Source organism: Stegastes partitus, unplaced genomic scaffold, assembly GCF_000690725.1.
Source record: "Stegastes partitus isolate 25-593 unplaced genomic scaffold, Stegastes_partitus-1.0.2 Scaffold573, whole genome shotgun sequence".
NCBI lineage: Eukaryota > Metazoa > Chordata > Actinopteri > Pomacentridae > Stegastes > Stegastes partitus.
In genome coordinates, this window is record NW_007578304.1 from 37418 (window position 1) to 50421 (window position 13004).

The 13004-nt window shown below is 47.6% G+C and overlaps 1 protein-coding gene across 1 annotated transcript in view; it reads right to left on the bottom strand.

The window, feature by feature from the left end:
- LOC103362405 (exocyst complex component 6B-like) overlaps positions 1–13004 on the bottom strand; it is a 53980-nt gene that overhangs the window by 34588 nt on the left and 6388 nt on the right. Inside the window, exons 2-6 of the mRNA XM_008288750.1 lie at positions 8281–8446; positions 8137–8184; positions 7959–8049; positions 6797–6842; positions 5604–5808 (exon numbers count right to left, since the gene is read on the bottom strand). Coding sequence (XP_008286972.1) covers positions 5604–5808; positions 6797–6842; positions 7959–8049; positions 8137–8184; positions 8281–8446 — 556 coding nt within the window. The remainder of the gene's footprint in view (positions 1–5603; positions 5809–6796; positions 6843–7958; positions 8050–8136; positions 8185–8280; positions 8447–13004) is intronic.

Consider the following 13004-nt stretch of genomic DNA (forward strand, 5'->3'; position numbering starts at 1 on the left):
GATCATCTGCTGTTCTCTGTGAGACTGAATCAAAGCGTGTGTTTGCAGCGTTGGAAAGCAAACGTCCTCAACACGACAGGGGAAGCAAAACGAATGACTGTCGGTGTTAGATTTCTTCCCATCGCTTGAAAAACTGTGTTTGTGAGTCAAAGGACAACAGATGTAGAAGCTTTAATCATGTGTTGAGGCTCTAAGTGGAGCCAGTGGAGGCACGGTAACTGTTACTGGATCCTGAGTATGGAAACTCCAGATGGTGTGTTTACTGCAGCTCAACCTGACCGACTGACTGCAACTGAACCAGGGTGTCAGTGTGGAGATGCTCGTCCAAATGCTAACTACGGGCACGCTCTGGTTTCAGGACCGATTAAAAAGGAGACTTAGAGGTAGAACATGATCAGAAAAAGACAAACCATTCAGTGGAATCATCAACTAGAATGTCTTAGTATGAGGTGTTTGTACAGTCTGGCCGTGACTGAGCATTGTGGGAGTTCAGCAGCAGCAACACCATGACAGAGACTCTGAGGAGGTTCATGACCTCCAACCAGAGATCATCTACTGGTTGGTTTCCATATACATGCATTATGTTAGGTACTGGGCTGTAGGAACTCTGCCCTGGTTGATCCCAGGTCGGACGTCATTAACCTCCACTACACTCTCTGTCATGGTGCCCCGGGCTCCTCCTGGTGGAACAACCAGGTACTACAGCTGATCTACAACACGTTTACTGACATGTGCTGTTTGTATGTCAACTTCTGGTGGAACTGTACACAGGTTTAGTCCAGTGTCAAATAAAAATAAAACACTTAAAACTTAGATAACTTATTTAGCTAAACCGTGTTGAGCTGTTCTGGCAGAGCTGTCAGTATCAACAGCGAGGCATGAGTGCTTCACTGGACGAGCATGTGACAAACACAAACTCCTGAACCTCCTCAATCCTGGTATTGAGAAGCAGCCCTACAGTTCAGCTGCACTGTGCAGTGAAATATAAAAATCCTTTGGCTCTCTGTGTGGACAAATACTGGGTATTAAATGATCAGGATCGGGGGAAAGCTGCCTGGGACATCCCTACTATAGATCACTTTCTGGCAGGCCGACCCCCAGCCAGAGGTAATGGCGTCTGATGGCAGTGAACTGTGGAGCATTATTCGGCAGGCGACACAGCAGCCTCTAACAGAGTATTTTGGTTTTCCTTGTGATGGTTCAATACACCGACGCAGCGTGTGCGCTCGCCACCCTCACTGCACGCACACGCATGTGTGTGTTCAGTAACTAGATACAGGTAATCAATCTTCCTCCACTTCACAGCACCAGCAATCTGTTTCCCATTACCGAGCAGCAGTGTGTGCGCTCAGAGCCGAGTGTGGAACTACCGAATCCACAGAAGAAGAAGAAGCTCCGCTGGACGTGGAGGGAAACTGGAGCAGCGAGACAATGAAGGAGGAGCAGGCCGACGGAAAGATGAGGAGATGGAAAGAGTGGAAGAAAGAAGGACTTTTCACTGAGATGTGATGTGAAAGAAGGAAATGACAAATGACACAGAGATTTATGAAATAATGACGAGTCTGGCTCAGACTTCCTCCATCCGTCCTTTGTTTTCAGTTCAGGAGCTCAGATTCTGCTCACGTACGGGTCGGTAGCTGTGTTCCTGGACTCTCCTACAACATGTTTACCTGGTTTACTGTTCAAACACATCTTTTTCCTCACCGTGTACAGAACTGTAGCAGCTCTTCTCTGCTTCAGTTTGAGCTCCCGTCTCATTAAGGTCCTCCTACTGAAGAACCATCCACTGATCTGGTGTCAGGTTCTAGCAGAACCCAGATGTGTTCTTCCTCCTAAATGTTATGTGTCTATCTGCTGCACTGATGAAGTTCTGAGGCTCAGAAATGATGGAAAAAGTCCATTAAAGTGATCAATCTGGACCCTCCTCTGTGGACTTGAAGGACCTGGACCTCTGGAACATTCACAGTCTGAAGGTAGAACTCTGGTCAGTAGATGAAGGTCCGTATTGTAAAGTCCTACATGGAAATGAATCACATCAGCATCTTGGTAAAATATCTACAAACACATCGAATTCAACTGAAGTCAGAGGAATCAAACATTCTCAGGCCTGGAAACACGATGAACTCTCAAAAGTTTGCCAGAATGTTTGACAGAACTTTGGTTTTGGTCTGAAAACACAAATTCTGGGCCGACGGAGGAGGAACACCGAGATCTGAAATGACACAGACTGACCACGACATGTAAAATGCCCCAAACACAAAGGAGGGAGGAGAAAGCCCTTGAACAGCACATGGAGGCTCTGAGGTCCGTCTACTGCTGCTGTCCTTCAGGTCTTCTCCTCTGGGTGCTGAGCTCCAGCCGGGCCGGGCTGATGTTTAACTGGAGGTTTATCAGACACAGAAACAGCTCCGAGGGTTACAGCACGACGAGGGAAATCAGATCCACAACCTGTTTATCCTCAGTCTAGTAAAATATACAACTATTGGTCCGTTCGCTGATGCCTGTTCCAGGAATGTGCACCTGCACCTATTAAACTGGACAATGGTGCTTTTAGCAGAGTCCAGTTTTCACTTTTTTCTTCCTCTTTAACTTTTCAGACTCATTTCTCTCTTTCTTCCTCTCGTCTCCTGACCTGTTTATTTCTACATTTGCTTTGCACTAATCCATTCCTGTTGATCCCACTGATCGTCCTGTTCTTTCCTCCTTCATTGCTCTGCTGGTTTTTCCTTTAACTCTCACCTTCCTCGCCTCCCGTCTCTCCCGGCTGCCATCTTTCTTTTGCCAAACTCTTTTACTTTCCACCCATTTTCCCTGCGTCTACTCTCTCTCTCCCGTCATTCATCATAATTGCTGCCTATACCTCTGAATCTCCTGTATTCTTCACCATCTTCTCCCCCCTCCTCCGTGGCCATGTGGCAGCAGACAATAGCTCCATTGTGAGGCCTTCAGTCTCCTCCACCTCCTCCTCTTTCCCCAGATCTATTTATTTTCACATCCCTGGTGGAGGCAGCTGTAACGCCGGCCGGCTACAGAGTCGGAGCTAATTTGGAACAGAGCGCAGCAGAGAGACACGCTGTCTGACAGGAAAAATGAGGGCCGACAAGCTGAAGGGGTGAAGGGGGGACAGAGCAGAGCGGCTCCTCATGTGTTCATCCACATTCATGCAGTCACGCGGGGCTGCGAGACTTCAGACCGAGCGCGAGCCAAACATTCGGTGCAACAACATAATCCCGGTATCGGTATCAGCCCTGCTGGACCGCGGGGGCTCCCATAATCTCCTTGTAATTAGTGGTTAGGGGAGTTAGCGGTTAGCTTCTTCAGGGACTGCAAGTGGATTCTGTCTGCCAGTGATTCTGGAGCTGTGGTCCACGGACCCCCCAGCTGCAGGTCGACGCGGGGCTGAGCGGGTCACATGTTGTTCAGGGTCTGGTTCCTCTGCTGACTGGTCCCACTGGTTCAGCTCCAACCAACAAATAAAGAGAAGCCAGCAGTTCTAAGAAGTTCCCTCACTTGGTGTTTTGATGCTGTCAAAGAAGTCGCTCTAAACTCTGACAGCTGTTCACACACGACTCGCATCAAACCCCTCAGTGACTCCACGGACCCTCCAGCACCAACCAGAACCAGCAGGACCACGGATCACCGGTGATCCTTCAGCGACATCTAGAGGACGAAAACCAGACCTCAGCGTGTCGGTAATGCAGGTTCTCCCTCCGGGGGCGTAGACCTGCTCCGTGGGCCAGCGACAGAAATCCACCAAACGTGGGAAAAGAGTCTCTATCTACAGCTACTTTAGTGTATCTAATGAAGCACACCTTTACCTTCATCCTGTAAGTACTTCATGGAGGTTACAGCAGGTCAAACGGTCCTTCCATCGTCTAGAACCGGTTCTGACCAACCACCATCACTCATGCTGGTATGAGCCTGGAACGTTTACCCAGAATGCACTTTAACACACAATGTTTAGCTCTAAAATTCATCCGAAGAGGCTCAAAAAGCGGAAAAAACGACTCCAGATTTGTTCTAAACTACAAAAGATTTGTCCACAGCGTTGAGATAAAACACATTATAAATAAAATGAAAAGCCATCTCTCACTGAGCAGATTCAGATGAAACTCATTATTCTGAACAGATTTCTCAGCTAAATATGACTAGCATTAGCATTAGCATTAGCAGCGTGCAGGTCCAACAACACACAAACCAAACTGTCTGAACCTGTCCAGGTGGGTTTACTGAACTCTAAAGGCAGCTTCAGGGACCCACTCACACCGAGTTAGAACACATGGATGTGTGATTAAAAATATACCATCTCACAGGCTGATTTAGATCATCTTTGTGACTTAGAAAGTCTATTTTGAGGAGTGATGTTCAGAGAATAGAGCTGATAATCGTATCAACGTAATGTCGTGTCATTTAAACTGATTTAAATTAATTAAAGTCATCATGGCCAGACACTGTTAATTAAAAAGAACTGACTGGAGAGGAAAGGCCAACTCCTGTAACTCTGTAGTTTGTTAATAATAATAATCATATAATAATAAATTCACCAGAAGTCGTCTGAACTCTAAAAGATTGATGCAAACTGTTGTTTTTGTCTCGAGTCCAAACATCCTTTTTCAGACGCGTCCAGAATTTGTCAAAAATTACAACAAAAAGGTCCAAAAATCAACTTAAGCAAATTTCATTCATGAATTTATGTTTATATCGACACAAAAATGTGAGTTTAAATTAAAGCAGCAGTGAGTTGATGTGACTAACTTTAATCCTGTCATACAGAGCAGCAGCAGCAGCAGCAGGCAGGAGACGAGCCTCCATGTGAATAAACCTACAAGCATTAACAACACAGGCGGTGAAGATAAAACACGAGGCGGCGAGCTGAGCAGCTTCTTTCCTCTCATCCGTCCGTCGTCGGCGCTCCGTTCCCATCCCACCCTTCATCCTCCGTGAACAACATTCCCCAAATCATGGCGGCGCACAAATAAACAAGAGGCCTGGCTTTGAGCTGTGGACACCACAAGAGAACACAGCGCACACAAACACACGCCATCATATATAACTTCCCTGGCCTCGGAAAACAGAAAAACAATGAGGTAAGTGCTGAAAGTCGGGTCTCCTCATGTCGGCGTCTCCTGCAGCGCCGACATACTTGTTTACTGGCAGCAGAACCACAGAGAACACACAGAGGCTGCTTCTGATTAGCACACAGACATGATGAAGAACACAGACCCAGTGTGGTGGTGCTGAGGCAGATAGACGGGTCGGGACTCTGCTCAGTCCTTATCAACACACATACACCACAGTTACTTCATAAGAAGCAACCAGAACCTCCACCGGCCCTCCTCAGAACATCTGGTTCTGTATCTACTGACCAGAGTTCTACCTTCAGACTGTGAATGTTCCAGAGGTCCACAGAGGAGGATCCAGATTGATCACTTTAATGGACTTTTTCCATCATTTCTGAGCCTCAGAACTTCATCAGTACAGCAGATAGACACATGACATTTAGGAGGAAGAACACATCTGGGTTCTGCTAGAACCTGACACCAGATCAGTTCTACACCGGCCTTCAGGTGTTCTGCAGGTGAACTCGTTAACAGCGTTTGTACCTGTTTGATGGCCGTCTCTCCGATCTTGTCCGAGTGCTTGCGGATGCTCTCCAGAAAGTCTCTGAGCTGCGTCATGGCCGTGTCCTGGATCTGAGTCCTCAGTTTGGGGATGTTTTCTGCCATGATGGAGCAGAACCGGTACTGACCGGCCCGGGGCAGACACGTCTGCTCCAGCTGCTCCAGCGTTCGCAGCGCAGGGTAGTACCTGCAGACACACAGCATTCAGGTGTTCAGGCAGTCACTCAGTCTGAGCCTGGAGGAGCTGATCTGGGTTTGGTGGAGTTTACTGCAGCTCGTGTAGCTCCACAGAACCTACACATGCAGAGTGAAACGGTGGCCTTCTGGTTGAAGGAGGAGACAGCCACTAAACTAACAGACACAGTCATAAACCAGCTGTCAGACGCATGACTGAGCGCGAGCAGAAACACACCAAGATAAACACATCGACGAGCACTCGGCACACAAAGAAATAAACACACTTCGATGCACCTCGGGGAGATTTGGCAACACAATCTGCCCCAACACTTCCCTCCAACACCGGCTGACCTCTGGCTGCTCCCTGTGATTCCAGCAGCCGCAGAAACAGAAAAACACACAAACAAACGACTAATTTATGACCAGCCAGACTCCTATCTGCAGGTCAGAGTGAGGGCAGCAGGAGCCCATCAGGAGGAGGCGTCATGGCGCTGTGGCTCCACCTGGTGGCGGCAGCTGGAACATCACCCAAACCCTCAAAACAGTGTTCACTTTGAAAGCTTTTTGGTCATTCTGTGTCCTGGTTTTAGTCATTTCATGTCTCGTTTTGGTCATTCTGTGTCTCGTTTTGGTCATTTTGTGTCCCGTCCTTCTAATTTTTTTCTCTTTGTCATGTTAAGTCTCATTTGTCTTTTTTTATTTTTATAGTTTGTCTGATTTTTGTCATGTTGTTTCTCACCATTTCACCTTGTTGCCGTCGTTTTGCGTCTCAGTTTTCTTGTGCGTCTCGTTTATGTTGACAGTTTTGTCTCCTTTGTGTGAGTCTGTGTCTTGCTTTTGTCGTGTTGTTTATTGATCAGGTCTCTGAACTCACTGAACTAAATTCCTGTGAACCAGGAGTTCTTTTCACATGATTACAAACAAAATGTGAGACTCATTTTACACAAACAACATCACATGGAAACACAGCAGCAGCTCCGGTGAGCTGGGCGTCGTACCTTTTAGCCTTCATCTGCTCCTGCAGTCTGCTGTACATCTCCAGGACTGAAGAGAGGAAGAAAGGAAAGCAGAAGATCAGTAGCTGCTTTGAGAACGAGGCGATGACAACAAAACCAGATCACAGCCGTCTGTCTGTGGTACAGTCAGTGTTGTAATAAAGCTTTGGAGGAGAGCCGCTGATCCAGATCAGAGAAATAAAACTCATGGTGGATCATCAATCCGAGCTGCTGCAGCCTCAGGTTGGATTTAAAGACACTCTGAATGAAATCTGACTTCAGCACAGCTGAAACTGAAGAAGAAACGACATCAACGACTTCAGCGTTTACTGGACGACGTCTCAGTGAAAAAGATAAATGATTTATTGAAACGCTCTCTAAAGCAGAATACATGAAAGACAGCAACAAAAAGCATCAATATTCATCATGAAAATACACAATCAGCTGAACGAAGCTCATCTGCTGCCTCCATCCAGTCCTTTGTCTTTCAGAGCAGCATCGTGTCGGCCCAGCGAAGCTTCACTGAATTTATCTGCAACAAATCTCAACAGAGTTTTAGTCTCTTTGTTGGTTTCAGCTTCTAAAAAATGTGGATTTTACGCTTTTCTCTGCCACACATGACAGTAAGCTAAATATCTCTGGGGTTTGGACTTCTGCTGAAACAAAACCAGACCCAAGACGTCATCCAGAGCCCCGGGAACGTTCAAGAGAGACGTGGTTTTGATTTTCTCTTTTTAAGGACAGATGAAGTGAATTATTTCTGAAAATTCACCCACCACAGAAAAATCAAAGCCACGTCTGCAAGATTTCTTACTGCATCACACATTTCTGCATCATTTCTTTGAGGAATGTAGGAACTGCAGGAAAGAAGCAGCGCAGCATGTCGGGCCGAAGGTCGAACAGAATATCTGTGACTGGTTTCAGTCCAGCTACAGCGACGAGCAGAGCGAGAGAAGTGCTAGCATGAGTTTATTTAGTTTTTTTATTGAATTTCCTTTCTGGGATAAATAAAGTATTTTTCATGAGTTCTACTTTTTGAAACGGTCACATTCGTTGGTCTAAACTTGTAGTAAGGGCAGACTTCTCTGGATTTCAAACATGTAAGCTCCCCTGACAGACCAATCAGCAGTGAGGACGAAACCCGCTGCAGGAGGCTGTGTGCTACCTGGGAGGCAGTGGGTCAGCTTGTCGATGGTGGTTGCGATGTTTCTCTGCTGCACTCGACACTGTCTGAGCTCCTCCATGGAGCCGATGAGCTGCAGGAGGAGAAAACACAAACGTCAGAGGAAAGGTCTGCAGCAAGTCCAGCTCTGACGGGACAGCAGAGGTTTGTGTGAACTCACGTCTTTGCCGTCATCCTGAAGACGCCTGTTGGTCTCGGTCACCTGACTCTGAAAGAACAAGAAGGTCAAGCAGCGTCCTCTCTAGTCGACTCTCTAGTCGACTCTATAGTCGACTCTCTAGTCGACCCTCTAGTCCCTCCTCACCTTCAGCTTCTGAGCCTCCCCTCGGACTTTGAGCAGCTCGGTGATGGAGTCCACAAAGCCCTGGAAGTGATGGTTACACATCTTCTCGATGTCCCGGTCGTGGTTCCTGATGCGGCCGTCCAGCTTCTCCATGAACAGCCCATGTTCCTGACCGTCGTACACCGACCTGGACCAAGGAAACGCTGCTGTTAAAGTCTGAGGTTAGCTTTACATTGTAGTTGTAGCCGTAACACTGGGCCATGTCACCTTTCGTACACCTGCTGAACACCTGCAGCTCAACATCCCAGAGTGCACTGCTGAGCGTTACAGAGCTCAAACACGCCACGCCGATCTTTGAGCGACATGCTTCCCTTCTGCTCGGTTCTACGACACTGAACATAAAATCATCCGCACTCACCGATTTATTCTCATGGAAACATCTAATGAGACACTCAAGTTAATCACTGAAAACTGATGAGCTCAGAGCTCCTGCAGGCCGAGTCGGGAACACAGAAGAAGAGAAGTGGAAGCTGAAGGTAAGAGGTTGTCAACCTGACCTTCATAGTTAGTTCATCCTCTGCTGCTTCACCCTGTTAATCTACCCACTGATGAGCCCTGTGAAGTCCAGAACCCACCAGTGGGCATGAACGGCACGTTATCCTCAAAACATGATAATAATTACACCATTTATCAGCCGGAGCCGGTTTCAGCAGTCAGTCTGTCAGAAGATTCACCAATCTGAGCCTGACATCATCATCCTTAGTCACAATCACTTTATCATGTCTAATTAAAAAATACTAATACAAAAAATTAACTATTTGCACCCGCTGGATTCTGTAAAAAAAACAACAACAACAAAAAACCAGAGCTCCCCTTTGAAACTGATTCTCTGTGACTGCTCACATGACTTCTGTCTCCTCCTCCATGTGGTTCTGGTTCCACAGACTGCAGGACTTTATGCTGCAGGGGAACATGAAGCTCAGTGAAGGACCATCTCTGAGTTCAGAGGGTTAAAGGCTCTGGAAGAGGATGAGGAAAAAACTGCTGCATCTGCCGGGAGCCTCCACTAGAGGGCGCTACTGCAGCGCTGCTGGTTTCTAACCTGACCGACTCCAGCAGCTGCCAGCTCGGTGCCTTGATGAAGGGCAGGTGGATGGGCAGCGCTGTGCTCTGGTTCCAGTAAACGGATCATGTGGGGGGGGTTGGACTGTTTGAACTCATTACCTTCACCTGATCAGCTCCCAACCTGAGGAAACACCTGGTTACTCTCATTTCAGGTATTCACATTCCCTGAACCCTGAGCTGCCCAGTTCCAGGCTTCCAGCAGCACACAGGAAACCAGAGCAGCACTCAGAGCCCATCAGGATCTCTCCAGGCCCAGAGCCCATCAGGATCTTTCCAGGCCCAGAGCCCATCAGGATCTTTCCAGGCCCAGAGCCCATCAGGATCTTTCCAGGCCCAGAGCCCATCAGGATCTTTCCAGGCCCAGAGCGATGAACCTACATGCTGCCAACTGAAAACAGACTAAGTGCTGCTGAGATCAATCAGGAGCTAACAGACCTGCTGGTACATGAACATCTCTGTGACAGCAGCTCTGCTTCCATAGACGTAACCCAGCAGAGATAAAGACTGGACTGAGACCGATCATGTCTGTAACTAGTAATTATTCTCCTTACTGATCAATCATTGGTTCTACCAAACATCACAGAACTGTGAAGACCACACGTGGTACGGAGACCCAGAGGACCTATGAGTCACCTGCTGGCTTTCTATGCAGCTTCACATCCAGCCTCCTGACCTCCTGCAGAGCTCCTTTATCAGCCGTTTGTTTGACCGCTTGGAGGTCACAGTCAGTTTCATTTCCAGCTCACTGAATACAGAGATAAAGGAAAGGCGCTGGAAGACGTACGTAGAAAAAACGTGGTGGAATAATATAGACTAATGACAGCTGACTTCAACACATGAACACATCCAGTCTGTAGTTCTGTGCTCAGATACAGAGACAGGATCACTACTACCTGTCAATACTTTCATATATATTAAATACACGTTTGGTCTCTTTAAATAAAGTACAAAAACATTTGAACAGTAAGAATCCAGACTTGTGCTGCCTGAGAACTGTTTTATCCTGAACAGTTCCTGAAACAGGCTTAACCTTTAATGGGAGAAGGAACCAGTTGAAGGAGGTCCACGATGGGAAGAAGGACCTCAGAGAGTCACGGACAGATCGGTCCAAAGCTCCACCGATCCAGTTCTAAACATAACGTCTGAGCACAATGACAACAATGGACCGGCCCTCTGCAGCAGCTCATCCTGTGCTCCTTCCTACACACACACACACACACACACACACACACACACACACACACACACANTGGAGTAGATGGAGAGGAAACCAGCAGAACATGGAGTAGATGGAGAAGAAACCAGGAGAACGTGGAGTAGATGGACAGGAAACCAGCAGAACGTGGAGTAGATGGAGAGGAAACCAGGAGAACATGGAGTAGATGGAGAAGAAACCAGCAGAACGTGGAGTAGGTGGAGTTGAAACCAGGAGAACGTGGTTAAGAGGAGGCCGGGAGATGAAAAGACGATGGACAAGGCAGAGGAGGGAGAAGCGCCCAGGAAGAGGCGACAGCAGAACCGTGGACCAGGCAGGCTTTAACGTGTTCAGGGCTCAGTGACACCAGATGATCCAAGATGACCCTGTGCCTGTTAAACACGAGCTGCTCAAACCTCCAGCCGGGTCGCTGCCTGCTGCATGTTTGTGGCTCCACAGCGGAAACCGACAGAAACTACAAGTGACAGAGTGAAGCTGATCCGCTTGTTGACAAGTGGTTTAGACTGGGAACGAACAACAATGTGAGACAAACGATCATCTGCTGTTCTCTGTGAGACTGAATCAAAGCGTGTGTTTGCAGCGTTGGAAAGCAAACGTCCTCAACACGACAGGGGAAGCAAAACGAATGACTGTCGGTGTTAGATTTCTTCCCATCGCTTGAAAAACTGTGTTTGTGAGTCAAAGGACAACAGATGTAGAAGCTTTAATCATGTGTTGAGGCTCTAAGTGGAGCCAGTGGAGGCACGGTAACTGTTACTGGATCCTGAGTATGGAAACTCCAGATGGTGTGTTTACTGCAGCTCAACCTGACCGACTGACTGCAACTGAACCAGGGTGTCAGTGTGGAGATGCTCGTCCAAATGCTAACTACGGGCACGCTCTGGTTTCAGGACCGATTAAAAAGGAGACTTAGAGGTAGAACATGATCAGAAAAAGACAAACCATTCAGTGGAATCATCAACTAGAATGTCTTAGTATGAGGTGTTTGTACAGTCTGGCCGTGACTGAGCATTGTGGGAGTTCAGCAGCAGCAACACCATGACAGAGACTCTGAGGAGGTTCATGACCTCCAACCAGAGATCATCTACTGGTTGGTTTCCATATACATGCATTATGTTAGGTACTGGGCTGTAGGAACTCTGCCCTGGTTGATCCCAGGTCGGACGTCATTAACCTCCACTACACTCTCTGTCATGGTGCCCCGGGCTCCTCCTGGTGGAACAACCAGGTACTACAGCTGATCTACAACACGTTTACTGACATGTGCTGTTTGTATGTCAACTTCTGGTGGAACTGTACACAGGTTTAGTCCAGTGTCAAATAAAAATAAAACACTTAAAACTTAGATAACTTATTTAGCTAAACCGTGTTGAGCTGTTCTGGCAGAGCTGTCAGTATCAACAGCGAGGCATGAGTGCTTCACTGGACGAGCATGTGACAAACACAAACTCCTGAACCTCCTCAATCCTGGTATTGAGAAGCAGCCCTACAGTTCAGCTGCACTGTGCAGTGAAATATAAAAATCCTTTGGCTCTCTGTGTGGACAAATACTGGGTATTAAATGATCAGGATCGGGGGAAAGCTGCCTGGGACATCCCTACTATAGATCACTTTCTGGCAGGCCGACCCCCAGCCAGAGGTAATGGCGTCTGATGGCAGTGAACTGTGGAGCATTATTCGGCAGGCGACACAGCAGCCTCTAACAGAGTATTTTGGTTTTCCTTGTGATGGTTCAATACACCGACGCAGCGTGTGCGCTCGCCACCCTCGCTGCACGCACACGCATGTGTGTGTTCAGTAACTAGATACAGGTAATCAATCTTCCTCCACTTCACAGCACCAGCAATCTGTTTCCCATTACCGAGCAGCAGTGTGTGCGCTCAGAGCCGAGTGTGGAACTACCGAATCCACAGAAGAAGAAGAAGCTCCGCTGGACGTGGAGGGAAACTGGAGCAGCGAGACAATGAAGGAGGAGCAGGCCGACGGAAAGATGAGGAGATGGAAAGAGTGGAAGAAAGAAGGACTTTTCACTGAGATGTGATGTGAAAGAAGGAAATGACAAATGACACAGAGATTTATGAAATAATGACGAGTCTGGCTCAGACTTCCTCCATCCGTCCTTTGTTTTCAGTTCAGGAGCTCAGATTCTGCTCACGTACGGGTCGGTAGCTGTGTTCCTGGACTCTCCTACAACATGTTTACCTGGTTTACTGTTCAAACACATCTTTTTCCTCACCGTGTACAGAACTGTAGCAGCTCTTCTCTGCTTCAGTTTGAGCTCCCGTCTCATTAAGGTCCTCCTACTGAAGAACCATCCACTGATCTGGTGTCAGGTTCTAGCAGAACCCAGATGTGTTCTTCCTCCTAAATGTCATGTGTCTATCTGCTGTACTGATGAAGTTCT